This window comes from Camelus dromedarius, chromosome 32 (assembly GCF_036321535.1).
Source record: "Camelus dromedarius isolate mCamDro1 chromosome 32, mCamDro1.pat, whole genome shotgun sequence".
Taxonomy (NCBI): Eukaryota; Metazoa; Chordata; class Mammalia; order Artiodactyla; family Camelidae; genus Camelus; species Camelus dromedarius.
This window is the reverse complement of record NC_087467.1, coordinates 16621966-16636582: the sequence shown is the minus strand read 5'-3', so window position 1 is coordinate 16636582 and position 14617 is coordinate 16621966. Positions and strand designations below refer to the sequence as shown.

The window sequence follows — 14617 nt, the reverse complement described above, 5'->3', positions numbered from 1 at the left end:
CACGGTCTCTCCCCAGCACTGGAGTCGCCATGATCTGGCTGCAATGCTGCAGAGGGAAAAGGTTAGCCCTGAAACAGGGCAGCAGCTTCTCTCCTTCCCAGTCTAAGCATGTTATTAGAGAAGTCTCCATACTGAAACTAACGGGGGTAAAACGCTATTTCACAGACCATTTTTATAACTCTTAAAAAATGACTTTATCCTAAATAATCATTGCATTTTAATGATAAAATGCAGCTAGAATTACACGAATCACAGAAAATAGGGCAAAATATACCTTAGTCAGCGTTTCAAAGCAGCATCCAAACAAGAACACAGCACATGTATGCTCATTTGGGAGGGTTCAGTTAAATGTTTTAGGCAGGAACTGAGCAGACAAATGGCACTATGGAATTAAAAAAAAACCCCAGATGAATGCAGAACCCTTCTTTATTATAGCAAGATATAAAAACAAATGTAACTTTAAATGTTTATAACCACACTAGGCATTTTTAGCTTGCTGAAATTTGTGGGAATAGGTCATATAATTCTTGAAACTCACAGACCATCTTCATAAAAAACATTATGAAGTTTGAGTATGGTTTTGAATGCATGTACATGTTTTTGTTAAGATATATAAATTTTCCCTTTCCTGACAGTATTCATAATCTCGACATTTTCATACACCCTCAGTGAGTTAAACAAACTTGAGGCCTTTTTACTACTTAAGAGAACCAGCACAGTTCTATCCGCCAGTGGCAACGTCCTTGAAAGTTAATGAAGAGTAACTGACAGGTCACCAACAGGTTTCTGACCTAGTTTAGAGCAAAGTGAACTTTTACCTGGGTGTAAATATACTTCAAACAACTCCTTTAAAAGCACTTTAAACAGCCATTTCCATTTTAATAGTCGGATGAGGATTGTAGCCTTCAACCTGAAAGTCTTCAGCCTTGAAGTCATCAATTTTCTCAACTTTTCGGAGGATTTTGAGCTTCGGGAAAGGCCTTGGTTCTCGCTGAAGCTAAAAAACAATGGAAGACTATTATTTTGCCAGATCCATAAAACGCACTTTCATTTTGCTCCGTGTCCCTTTGTGAAACAAACAGCATTTCACCAACAGTGATGATTTTCAGAGGTGGACCTCTGCAGACACCTTGTCCCTGGCCCACGCGGCGGGTGACGGGTACTCAGTGAAATAATCACGTGGTGTCTGGAGCCGGGTGGCCCACCAGGTGTAAATTCTTCATGTCGGCTGCTATAAGAACGGGTCATACGTAGTTTTTCACTTTAATAAAAAGTAGTTACAGGATGCTTACTTGAGTCCTCTAGTCCCTATTCCAACTGCCCCTGGCAGAAAGGGCAAGGAAAGCTGGCGTGTGTTGACAGCTGACAGGAGGGGGTGCCAGCCAGGATTCCCGGGCCGAGCAGACAGCGGCAGTGTGGAGCGGACACCGGCCGCGGCCTCGGGGTGCCCTGGCCGGCACGGCTGGAGCAGCTGCCAGGGAAGCACCCGGGTGAGCCCTGGCGTCGCCTCCAGTCACAGCAGCCACGCTCCCTCAGAGAAGGAACTTTCCAAGCCCAGAGCTGATCTGAAGGGGCTAAAAGAACTTGCATTTGAATTTTTTTTCTCTTGCATTCATTAAGTACAGACTTTAATATTTTTATTGCCATTTCAAGTAATCATTTGTTGGCTGCTGTAACTGCTGTTAAGTACTGTATTTAGCATAAAATTAAAGGAAAACATTTACATTTAAACACTGTTCCAAGTAAAAATGAGTTAAAATGCCACTTCTGGGAAGGTCCCAAACGTCCTGGTCTGGCTCTTTCTCTCTGGTACTGGTACTCAGTATCTCACAGTACCTGTCCTGCTAAGTGCCTGTGGTTGTCTGCCTTGTCCCTGGCCACCATCCCTCAACTGAAGCCCCACGGTGAGAGAAGTGCCTCTTACCTCCCTCAGAGCACTGAGGAGAAAGCATAACACATGAGGGGTGTTTCTCATAGCGACTTTTTATCAAAAGAAGACACCAAGTGCCACAGTGTGACGGACACATTGCTTACCTGCATTTTCAGCGGCTCAATGTGATTCAGGTAAATGTGTGCATCTCCCAAAGTGTGTACAAAGTCACCTGGCTAACCCCACGGGAGAAAGCAGAACAGTATGTTTTAGTTTCAATTTCTTTAAAACACATTGGGTAAAAACACACAACAGAGTATGCAGACACCCTCAAAGCTTTTCAGAAGGAATCTACTCACTGTCACTTCTGAGAAAAGTTGATTCATCAAAGTTATAATAAATAAGCCACCTGATCCTATTAGTCTGCACAAAGCACAAGGGCGGGAAAGTGCCATGGAGGTTACAGAGTGAGCCCCTTCGTCCCTCACGTACGTATATCGCAGTTAAAGACCAGGGGCAGACTTCCCTGCAGTCAGTCCCTCCACACTGCAGGATCTGAGAGCTCAGTGCGTTAGGCTGGTGACAGCCCTTCCTCCCCGAGAGCAGCCTACCTTCAGGCCTGTGATGTGTGCGATCATGCAGGTGAGCAGGGAGTAGCTGGCGATGTTGAAGGGCACGCCCAGGCCCATGTCTCCCGACCGCTGGTACAGCTGGCAGGACAGCTCACCGTTCACCACGTAGAACTGGCAAAGGGCGTGGCAGGGCGGGAGGGCCATGAGCGGGAGATCTGAGGAGCCAGCACAGAGCAGTCAGGAGGGCAGTGGCTTTAAAGAACACAGCTCTAGGCAACGTGACACAAACAGAAGCCAATTCATCTAGCGGAGATGGTGAGCCAGAGCCACTGGCCAGTGAACCCCACGATCCCCACCTGCCCCTCACAGACCGTTCCCGCCCCAGGGATGGCCTAAGGCTGATGGAGATCCGTCCACCAATATGACTCTCCTGTGGATGGATGCTGACAGCTGAAGCTACACGCTCCCATCCAAGCTGAAATTACTCGTGCACCGAACTATAAGCATAGGAGGAATGAATTCTTTCACAGGGGCCTCAGTAAACTGGCGTCTCGGACACACCCTCCTATATTCCAAATCTCTAATCATAAATGCAAATCATAAATGCAAATATTCCACTCTGGGCATCTATTACACCTTGGTATAGTTTAGTTTTTACAATATAACTGTTTAAAATATCTCTAATAGTGAGGTGGAAGTGATCTGAAACTTCATCTGCCCCAATTTAAAATGTTAAATTCTCATGTGTATGTTTACAGGCAATTTAAAGCCAAAAAATACACAAACTGATTCATCTGGGCCCAAGCCCTCCCCTGAAGGTGAAAGTCGGCCGCATGCGAGCAGCCCAGGTCGCACAGGCAGGCAGGCCCCCGCCCAGCGCCTCTGTGCCCGGCAGCCAGGGCGAAATGGAGGACTGGGATGCTCCCCACCTTTTGGATTCCAGGCACACATGATGATTCTTCTGTCATTAGGGTTGGTTTTGATTGTGTCAATCACCTTTTGCAGTTGGTCTACTCCTTCGCCTGAATAATCTGCAGAATTGGCAAACAGAACACCGCACACATTAATCACAGCATCCAGCAAGATGGCCTCAAGAGCTCGTCCATCACAATGTCCTCCCACAGCCCCCTGTGGCCCACAGTCACACGCTACTCTGTGCGCTCTACACAGTTCTCAAGCTCGCTGGGTTATGCTGAGTTCAGGGCCCTGTCTGTGCTCTGGAGCCGTAACCACGTCTGTTTTCTTATCTAACTTACATACCTGGCCTCGGTGTCCCCCATCCCTTCTCCTACTGCTCACCTCCTTCATCCTCTGCAGTCTGCTTCTTCCAGTGGTCCCCACGGGACGTGGTCTCCCTACCATTGACCACTCCCATCACGCTTCATTGCCAGGTGCAGTGCTGGCCCTTCAGTGGGATTTACCCTCCACACACAGTCCACCTAACACAGCACGAAGATTCCTGTCATCTAGACACTAGCCTTCCCACACTTACACCTGAAACCACACTTAGCAGCCAAACACCTGCTGACGTGGAAACAGCAGGAAACTTCTCTCATTATTGAACCACCCTTGTACTTTTCTCCCATCTCTGGTCTGGACTTGAGCTCCTTGCCTTCCTTCTGAACTGGAAGCTGAGAATGTGCACAGCTTCACAGCCCTACCCCCCGTTACACTTCTACTTAGTGGAGTCAGACTATGTTCTGGTCCAGCAGTTCTTAGTTTAGGGAGAAGAAATCCTGTCACAATCACAGTTTCAAAAAAGGTAGTACCAAAGATTAAAAAAAGATGAACTGTGATGGAACAGTTCTGTATCCTGATGGTGATGGTGGCTACATAAATCCACATGTGCTAATGCATGCACGCACGCACACACACAAATGAGTGCATGTAAAACTGGAGAAATCTGGTAAGTGATGTGGATTTTAACCACTGATAATGTGAGAAGTTACTTTTTTTTTCTGTTTTGCAATTTCCCTTGAACCTATAATTATTTCAAGGTAAAAATTAAAAACATAAACTCCTGTACTGAAACCCAACAGCTAAGCCTTTCTACAACTCCAAGGCCATAATTTCATTACGCCGCCGCACCCCCGACCCCCAGGCAGGATTTAAGGCACAATTAAGCCAGGAGTGCAGTCTCACATCCTGAGGATGCTGGAGGACAGAGGCTGCATTCTAACAACAGATAGCCCACTTACCTGCACAAATAGCTTAACCCACACAGCACTTTTTTTAGTGGAGAAATTTATGTACCATTAAACTGACCACTTTGATGATGATTAAGTGTGCAGTTAGTGGTATAAAGTACATTCCCAATGTTGTGCAAATATCACTACTATCCAGTCTACGTCTTTTTCACTTTCCCAAACTGAAATTCTGTCCCCATTAAACAACCTCCCCGCCCCAGCCCCTGGCACCATCCCCTCTGCCTGTGAATCTCCCTGTTCTAGCTCAGCACAGCATTTTTAACTTACTGAAGTTGCCAACATTCCAAAGATCTTAGGATTGCATGTATAATGCAGGTTTTAAACTTTCATTGAAGAATCTGACAACATTGGGCTCAAATCGCTCCAGCTGCCTAGAGCTGAGGTATGACTGCCCCCTTCAGTTGAGACATGCTCTTGAGGTCACTGGTTTCTGCCCAGCCAGCAAACTGTTACTTCCTGTGTGCACAAATGCATGCACCCCGACACACACACCGAGGTGGGCGTTTGCTTGTGCAACCCCCTGACCTAAGGACAGGGGGACAGGAAGGGTCAAAGGACCAGGCTGGGCTCTGTGACAATCAGCAAGTGGTGCCCCCAATTGACAGGAGAGTGGAGGTCCAGCAGTGAGATGTTTCATCTTCCTCCATCCCAGCAGTGCAGGGAGGAGAGGGTGACACAGAGACCTGTGCTGACACATCACTGTGCTCAGTGGCTCAGTCTTAAAAAGGGAGATCAAAGCCACCACAAGGCAACCCCTGGGACTCCTGTCCCCCAGATGAACTGTCAACACTATTCCCCGACACAGCGACCAACCACCAACCGTGTCACTACCTGCTAGTGAAACAAGGCAGGCGAAGTGCCAAGACCCAGCAAGTGCCAACAACCGAGCGTGGGACCTGGCTCCTCCACCTGAATCTGAAACAGCCCCTCACAAGGTCAAAGTTATACATCAGCTCCCCGGACACCGACTTCCTACTCCCCAGACTTCACTTGCAATGAGGCAAACTCGGGATATGACAGGCGCTCAGGAAATCTGAGGCCCCACGCCGTCTCCTCACCTGAATGCATATCTTTGTATTCGGCCCCAAAATGCCTCCATTGAAAGCCGTAAACCGGGCCTAGATCTCCTTCTTCTCTGGTGGAGAATCCCAGGCTGTCCAAGAAGTCTCGGGACCCATTGGCGTCCCAGATTTTCACTCCCTTGGAAGACAGCTCCTTAGCGTTTGTGGATCCCTGGAGGAGATGGAGGAAAAGGAGGCACTGGGTGACTCCTTGCCCTCGGGGTCCGTTCCCTAATGTGTCCCACCAGGCGGGCTGTGGCCTGTATGGACACACAGGGATGGGCCCGACACATCCCTGCATCTTGTCCCATCATTAAGCGGACCAGTTAGCTAGACTTTCTGAGGGCCCCCAGGACAGCCTGATCACTCCTTTGGAATCACCCTCTCAAATCTTTTTTCCTATTCCCTCAACTACACTAAACACCTCCAAGTCCTTTGATTACCCCCATCTAGTCCATCAGTCTTGTGTTTCTTAACCAAATGTGTTCTGTCCACCTGTGATACTCCGGAGTGAATTTAATGCTTCACATGCAATCTATTCGGTGTTATTTAGAGATGACATCTAGGGTATTTCCACTGATCGGTCTGATCAGTATAAGCTTCTCTGGCAAACACATCAGTCATCTATCTTAGATGTGCTCCTATCAAGTTCTGTTTACCCCCAACCTCTACTTGCAAAGTTACGGTGTGTTTTTTGGGTTTTGCTTTTTTGGTGCCAAGTACAAGCTTTATGTTTCTTTCTCAAATATATATGCATACGTACGTGTGTGTGCATATCTCTCATTAGATTTGACCCATGTCATCCTAACCCGTATCCTGATCGTGTGTCCAGGTCAAGGACAGATCCCTCTGGCCTCTGGGTACAATGTGCTGCAATGGTTACCAGCAAGGCTATAAGGCCGCAGACACCTGGGCTCCATGCCTGCCCCCCACCCCCGACCCTTCTAGCCTCACTATCTGCATCTAAAAAAGAGCACAGGAGTAGTAATCACCACAAGTATTCCTGTGAAGAGTTGATAATACAAGCAAAGCACTTGGCACTCAACAGATATTAACTATTGCACAGACATTCGCTCTCCATCTTGCTTGAAGATCCAGCTGAATTACAGCTTCTGACTCCTGTATTTTTTGAGTCACCCATGGAGAGACTGTATCAGAACTGAGTCTGATGTGTTCCTGGAAAGGATTTATTAGAATTCTGCACTCAAGCTTTAAAATAAACCAAGCAAATGCAGTTTAATTCTGAGCATCTTCCTTTCTGTCATTGAGTTTGTACTAATTTTTTTCACTTCCAACAGCTCATTTCTCTTTCACACTTGCTTCAGAAGTCTCCCCTTAAAAAACGACAGCATGGAGACTAAACATGCTACTAAAAAACCAATGGGTCAATGATGAAATCAAAGAAGAAATTTAAAAGTGGCCATACTACCCAAAGCAATCTACAGATTTAATGTGACCCTATCAAACTACCCAGGACATTTTCCACAGAATTAGAATAAATACTCCTAAAATTTATATGGAATCACAAAAGACCCAGAATTGCCAAAGCATTACTGAAGAAAAAGAGGGAGAAGCTGGAGGAACAACCCTCCCAGACTTCAGAGAAAACTACAGAGCTACAGTAATCAAGACAGCATGGTATTGGTGCAAAAACAGACATATAGATCAATGGAACAGAATAGAGAGCCAAGAAATAAACCCACAAACTTTGGTCAATTAATCATTGACAAAGGAGGCAAGAACATACAATGGAGTAAAAACAGTCTCTTCAGCAAATGGTGTTGGGAAAACTGGACAGCAGCATGCAAATCAATGAAGTTAGAATACTCCCTCATACCAGACACAAAAATGAACTCAAAATGGCTTAAAAACTTAAACATAAGACAAGACAATATAAACCTCTTAGAAGAAAACATAGGCAAAACATCTGACATAAATCTCAGCAATGCTCTCCTAGAGCAGTCTACCCAGGCAACGGAAATAAAAGCAAAAATAAATGGGACCTAACTAAACATAAGCTTCTGAACAGCAAAGGAAACCATATGCAAAACAAAAAGACAACCTACAGAATAGGAGAAAATATCTGCAAAAGATGAGACTGACAAGGGCTTAATCTCCAGAACATATAAACAGCTCATGCAACTTAATAACAAAAAAAACAAACAACCCAATCCAAAAATGGGCAGATCTAAACAAGCAATTTTCTAATGAAGATACATGAGTGGCCAATAGGCACATGAAAAAATGCTCAATATCGCTAATTATCAGAGAAATGCAAATTAAAACTAAATGAGCTATCACCTCACACCAGTCAGAATGGCCATCATTCAAAAGCCCATGAACGATAAATGCTGGAGGAGGTGTGGAAAAAAGGGAACCCTCCCACACTGCTGGTGGGAATATAGTTTGGTGCAGCCATTATGGAAAACAGTGTGGAGATTCCTCAAAAATCTAAAAACAGACTTACCATATGATCCAGCAATCCCACTCTTGGGCACACATTCAGAGGGAACCTTAATTCAAAGACACATGCACCCCTATGTTCATAGCAGCACTATTTACAATAGCCAAGACATGGAAACGATCTAAATGCCATTGACAGATGACTGGATAAGAAGTTGTGGTGTGTACACACACACACACACACACACACACACACACACACACACACACACACACACACACACAATGGAATACTACTCAGCCATAAAAAATAATAAAACAATGCCATTTGCAGCAGCATGCAAGGACCTGGAGAATGTCATTCTAAGCGAAGCCAGAAAGAGAAAGAAAAATACTGTATGATGTTACTTATACATGGAATCTTAAAGAAAAAGAAAACTTATTTACAAAACAGAAGCAGACTCAAAGACACAGAAAACAAACCTATGGTTGGGGAGTGGGGAAGAGGTGGGAAGGGATAAGTTGGGAGTTCAAGATTTGCAGATACTAACTAATATATAAAAAATAGATAAATAACAAGTTTATACTGTACAGCACAGGTAACTATATTATCAGTAACTTATGGTGAAAGAGAATATGAAAATGAATATTATGTACATTCATGTATGACTGAAGCATTGTGCTGTACACTAGAAATTGACACAACATTGTAAACTGACTATGCTTCAGTAAAAATATATATACATATACCTCCCCCCACCACCGCCCCCAAACCAAACCTAGGCCGAGGAGTGACATGATCTGACTCTTAAAAGGATATCGCTGGTGCTATATTGAGAACAGACTACTGATTTCCAAATAGCAGCAAATTCTTTACCTTGATAAACCACAGCAACTCCTCCAAAACACCCTTCCAGAAAACACGTTTGGTTGTCAGCAGTGGAAATTCATCTGGAAAACAGTTTGCCATGTAATTTCAAGATGGGAAAACTGAGCATGCCATCCAACTTTCTCTGTGGAAGCAAACTGCCCCCAGGACATTAGGCCCAGGAGTGACCGCAGGACCAGCTGGAAAACTGCAGCTTCTACCCTCTGGGCCCCTCTGATCAGAGTGGAGCTCCCAGGCTGCAATCCCAAGTCAGGACACAATTCAGACTGAGCCCACCCTCCTGAGCCCCTTGATCACAGGACACAGGAGTTCCACACATTGAGGTGGGGCAGGGACGCCCACAGACAGGGAAAGAGCTACCCTCCACTACCTAGTGTAAACCCTTCCAAGAGGTGGGAAGACAACCTACAAAATGTGCCCTAGGACAAAGCCTGAAGACTACTATTCCATGATCATTCTGCCAGGGAAAACTTGCTCACAACCAGGGGATAGTTGATATGGCTCTGGCCAAATCTGAATAGTCTTAAAATATTTGCAAAGCAAATTAATCTCTATTTTTTAAGTGTACCATAAAGTTAACTGCTTAAATATCTGATATGCATGATCCAACTTAATCCTCAAAACAACACTCGAGGTTCCCTTATGATCTCTATAAGTTTGCATCAAGCAATAGAGAAATAAAAATATAAAAGCTTATCTGTAAATTTGGTACCCATTCAGTCCACATCATAAGTCGTACAGTTGCTATTCATGTGACGTGTTTGGATTCCGCAAGCACCTACTTCCCACCATTTGGAGGATTATTTCCTCCATTTTGAGCATATGGCGAAGCTGAAGATTGGAGAGGTTAAGCAACTTGCCCAAGGCCTAAGCAGAGGGGATGGAGAAAAAAGGGGGTTTGTGGCTCACTGGAGGCCACCGCGCTAGAGCTGCAGGAAGATGAACCCTCGGCTCCGACAAAACTGCCCAAGCTGCCCCAGCCAGATCCGCCACTATAGCCCCGTATTTCCTAGTCTCCAGAACTGGGTGTGAGGTGGAGGGTTTCTCCCCACATCTCGGTGATTCTGCTTCATCGCTAGCGGGTCTCCCCACTCAAAACAACCCTCCACACCTGTTTCATGGATCTATGTCTGGTGCCGACCCCTAGCCCGCCCCTTGGTCCCCTGAAAGCCTGACCCTAACAACCCCCAAAGACACTTCTTCCCAGGAGCCGCCGTTTTAAAGGAAAAGTAAGAACGACTCGGCTCAGAATCTTGCATTTGTTTCAAGGTTTAAGAGGGACCGTTGGGAAAATCAAGTTCCCGCCCCTGCCTCTCAGCTCTCTCCTCCCGCCGCGGCCCCGCCCACGCCACTTTCGCTCCAATTTTTTAAAACTTTGCAAAGCAGAATGGCTTACACGCGGCGGGACGGGGAGGGGCAAAAAGGCGCCATACGGCCACGGCCTCGGTCAAGCCCGGGCAGGTCCTCTCCCCGCCTCTAGTCTGGAGCAAACACTAGCGCATCGTGCCCGCTTTGGGGAGACCGCATAACGGGGTGGTTAAGGGCCAGAGGACCTGGCTTTACCTCCCAGCTCTGTCCCTCCTGCCCATGTGACCCGACGCAAGTCATTCCTCTAATCCGAGCCCCCGTCTAGGGGTCTGAAGAGCGGGGCCAAGGACGCTTCCCCTCCTCACAGGGTTGAGGTGAGGACTGAACGCCGACCGCGCGGCCCCGCCTCTCCCGAGCGCTCCCCCTCCGCAGCGCCGCGCGCAGCCCCCCCTCCCGCCGGCCCGCCCGCCTCACCTCTCAGGCTGTAGCGCGCCTGCATGCCGAACACCGACAGGGTGCCGGTGCCCGTGCGGTCGTCCTTCCGGGAGCCGCAGCGGAGGATGTGCTCGATTTGCCCCAAGTACTGCAGCTCCCCGTGCGGCGGCGGCGGCGGCGGCGGCGGCGGCGGCTCGGCGCCCCGCTCCTGCGCAGCGGGTGGTGACGGTGGGCGCGGCAGTTCGGAGCCGGCGGCGGGCATGGTGCGGGCGCGGCTGCGGGTTTCGGAGGGTGGCGGACGGCTGGTGAGTCCGCCGGGACCTTTCCAGGAGCCTCTTTTCCCGCCACCAATTCGGAGACCCCGCCTCTTCCGGTGACGCTTAGGTGACGTCGATCCCCGCCCCGAGCGCGCGGGCCCCGCCCCTCGCTTTCTGGGAGCGCGCTGGCCTTCCTGAATCGCGTCTCTGTTAGCCCGTTTTAAAAGTCAAGAAACTTTGGCCTAGGAAGAAATCCTAAAGCCTGTATCTTGGTGCATTGGCGGAGAATGGCCACTTATTTGGAAAGTTTTGGGGTCGACCGCACCTTTCGGTGATCAAGGGCAATCTGGAACAATCCCCACGTGTTCGTGAAATCTAAGCATAAACAAAGCGAGCACCCTGTTATTTGATATGTTTCCTGCAACTAAAGGGGACGGCTGTCAGGTGATCTGTATTTCCATTTTGCCCCATCCTTACTCAAGGCCGGCAGCTGGAGCAAGTGGGATAAGGCAGGTTTTTTTACTTGATTGACAGCCATTCGTTTCCCAAGCTTTGAATACCAAAGCTTTCGATTTTAGTGAAATGTTTTTAATATAAACACTAGTGGGTCAGGACTATTTGATAATGAGTTTAAAAGGTACTAATACATGGATTGTACATATAACAGAAGTCTTGAATCAACAATTGTCTATTGAGCACATAGAAGATGCTCAATAAATTTTTTGTTGTTGCTACATCTGAGGTTATGAAGAATAGATAAAGGCTCCGTCACTATTTCTTGCCATTCAATACAGCTTGATGTTTTTTCTTTTCTCTTTCTTCTACCCCGCCCCCCCCCAGCCCCTGCCTGTCGACCCCATTATCTCAAATTTATTGTCTGTGCAAGACTCTGGAATCTTTCTGCTAAAGGGCATTTCTTAAACTCAAGGTTAAAATTTTTGTTAACAGGAAAATAAACATTCTAGGAGGAGGTAATTATCTTTCACCTGCCGCTCTGACTAATCTCAGCAAAGACCATGTTGAATCTGTGCCTTTATGTGACACAAAGCCTGTATAAAATAAATCTAATCCCGAAGACAATTTACAAAATAGCTGTTCATTTGGGTTAATCGGACGGGAAAACAAATAGTAAGAATAGACTAAGAAAGTGTTTTAGGGAACATTTCACAAGCCTCATAGTTGGAAAGTTCTTGCTGTTTTGTATGAGTGCTCACAAAGAGTAAACTGAAATGCACTGGGTTAAGGATAAGCAGATGTTTTAAATCTATTTAATCTATTTAATCCATCACCTGCTGGGCTGGCTTTTCCTAGGTCAACAACATTCCTTCTTCCCCTCTCCCAGCACCTTCCCCATCCCACCCTTAGTCCCACCCCCACCCCTACCCTCACACCAGCTTAATAATAATTAAAGAGTCACCTGTGTCTGCTTTGGGACTGATGGTCGGCCTGTGTTGTGTTGTACTGCCTGGATAGGGTGGGTGTGGTGGGCTGTCTCCAGACGCCATGGGCATTCTTTCTGATGGTCATTTGGGAAAAGACTGCTCTGTAGGAAAACCTGAACTCAGAAAACAGGCTTTAGGCAGGAATGGGGACTTACATAGCAGTAGCTTGAGAGCCCTCCTGGGTGTAAGAAGCTGAAATGCCTCGTGGAGGCGCAAGATTCGCTGGGCGGGGTCGTCCTACTTATTAACTGCTGTGGCTGTAGGCGAGGGCGCGAGGCCCAGTGAATGCAGGGATTCCCCCAACCCCACAGCAACCAAGTGTTTCCACGCGTTCCCAACCACGTGCAGGGGCCCAGGCTGAAAATATCCCAGACTGTCTAGTTGCAGTTACTCTGTGTTTATTTTCCTTTTGTTGTTTCGAGCCAAGTTTAATTGTTCCGGTGCAGGATCAGTTGTACTCCAGGGTGAATCTCAGGACACTAGCTTAGGTTCCCCTGCCAGCGAGGAGATTCCTCTTATGTTGTGGGACTCAGAGGATATTGGTTGGATGATAATGGAGAGAGAACTGTTCCTTTCCCTGTGGCTGCTCCGTCAGTGAATGAATGCTCCGCTCAGACAAGCGAATCATTCATTCACTCATCCAAGAGCATTTCTATCACAGTGCCCACCATAAGTCACCGAGGAGCAAAATAGACAAGGTCCCTCTCACAGAACTGAGACTCTAGCTGAGAGGAAGTCCCCGGAACAAGGCATCTGCAGACAGTGACAGGTGCCATGATGATGATGTAACCAGGTTCAGGGGGACTACTTAGATCCTACCACCAGGGGAGGCCTCCCTGAGGAGGTCACGTCTGAGTGAGAAGAAACCAGTAGGCAAAGATCTGGGGAAAGGGCATTTCAAACTCAATGCATGGTACCAACCAGTCTTCACTGCGCCTGCATCAATAAAAACGCAAGATAAGGATGATACTGATGCTCAATCATATCTCATTCTAGGAAGAAATAACAATTACTAATGGATCCATTAACTTACGCGGGGGAGAAAAGCTCTTTCTTCTTTTTAAGAGATCTATTTGTTAAAAATTTCACTGTTTAATAGTCATAGATATGTGTAAGATACTCATTATTTTGATCAATTGGGTACAAATAATAAATTACAATAACTCAATCCAGAATGAATTTGATACCTAGGTTTTTGTGTCCTAGGGAACTTTTAATTTTCAAAATTTAAAAATATTTACATTTGATTGATCAATAAAGGTGTTTAAACATAAAAAATTATTACATTAGAATAAAATTCTCTAAACAAAGTAGACTGAAAATAAGAGTTTAAGGAAAAAAATGGAATGAGATAAAATTTCTTATTATTAAAAGAAAAACTTATTTGTATATTTGTTTAAATGGATGCTATTAGGTATCAAATTGCCATGATATGTAGATTCCATTGGGCACATTCTAAAGAGAGATGAGATAAGTTTTAAGATACTAATATTTACCATACATGGGAAAATTAAAATTTCCTATTCTCAATTTATATTGAAAAATTATGTGCAAGGGCATATATACATTTTTTCAGGTTTCCTTTCAGGTGTATGAGAGCAAAAACCACTGACTGGTTGTTGGTCTGGATTGTGGTTCTTTACACAATAAACTCTCAAAAATATTGGCCCAATTAGATAAAGGAAAGCAGGAAACTAAACTTCCTGAGAGCCAACTGTGAGTCAGGAACTAAATAATAATAGTATTATTTATATTGTTAAAGCTCCCATTTACTGATGCTTCTCATTATGGATTATTTACTGTAGTTCTCACAGCCTCCCCAAAAAGCAAAAACTATTACTTTTTATCATTTTATAGATAAAGACACTGGGGTTTAGAGAGATTAAGGATCTCGCCTAGGCAAACACCTAGAAAATCTGACAGCTAGGATTAAAATCCGGGTCAGCCTGCCCCCAAAGGCTTTTCTCTGCTTTGAGCCCGACCACTGCCTTTTCCGTCTTCACTCTACAAGGTTTTGACAGCACATCAGCTATAAAATAGTCAGGTTCCCATTATATCTTATTTTTTGGCGCCTTCTCTGACAAATACATCAAATGTATGGCTGAATAGGTTCAGTGTGAGATTTACTGTACATTAAGGATTCCAGGAGTCTATCAATACTACCTTTTAAAAA

At 45.8% G+C, this 14617-nt stretch overlaps 1 protein-coding gene across 1 annotated transcript; it reads right to left on the bottom strand.

The window, feature by feature from the left end:
- Positions 1-408: 408 nt before the first annotated feature.
- Positions 409-11111, bottom strand: TYMS (thymidylate synthetase). The gene is made up of 7 exons (XM_031439111.2): positions 10785-11111; positions 8991-9064; positions 5708-5882; positions 3372-3473; positions 2482-2657; positions 2035-2106; positions 409-997 (listed from the first exon to the last, which is right to left on the bottom strand). The coding sequence occupies exons 1-7, from the start codon at positions 11005-11007 to the stop codon at positions 860-862; spliced, it is 960 nt and encodes a 319-aa protein (XP_031294971.2). The 5' UTR covers positions 11008-11111; the 3' UTR covers positions 409-859.
- Between the last annotated feature and the right edge of the window lie 3506 nt (positions 11112-14617).

Bases quoted from the DNA above. Each gene is read 5' to 3' on its own strand.
- TYMS (XM_031439111.2), bottom strand. From the start codon at position 11,007: ATGCCCGCCGCCGGCTCCGAACTGCCGCGCCCACCGTCACCACCCGCT. The intron at 9,065-10,784 runs GTGAGGCGGGCG...ACTGTTTTCCAG, and splicing joins GGCGCGCTACAGCCTGAGAG to ATGAATTTCCACTGCTGACA. The intron at 3,474-5,707 runs GTGAGGAGACGG...CCAATTCTGCAG, and splicing joins ATACAAAGATATGCATTCAG to ATTATTCAGGCGAAGGAGTA.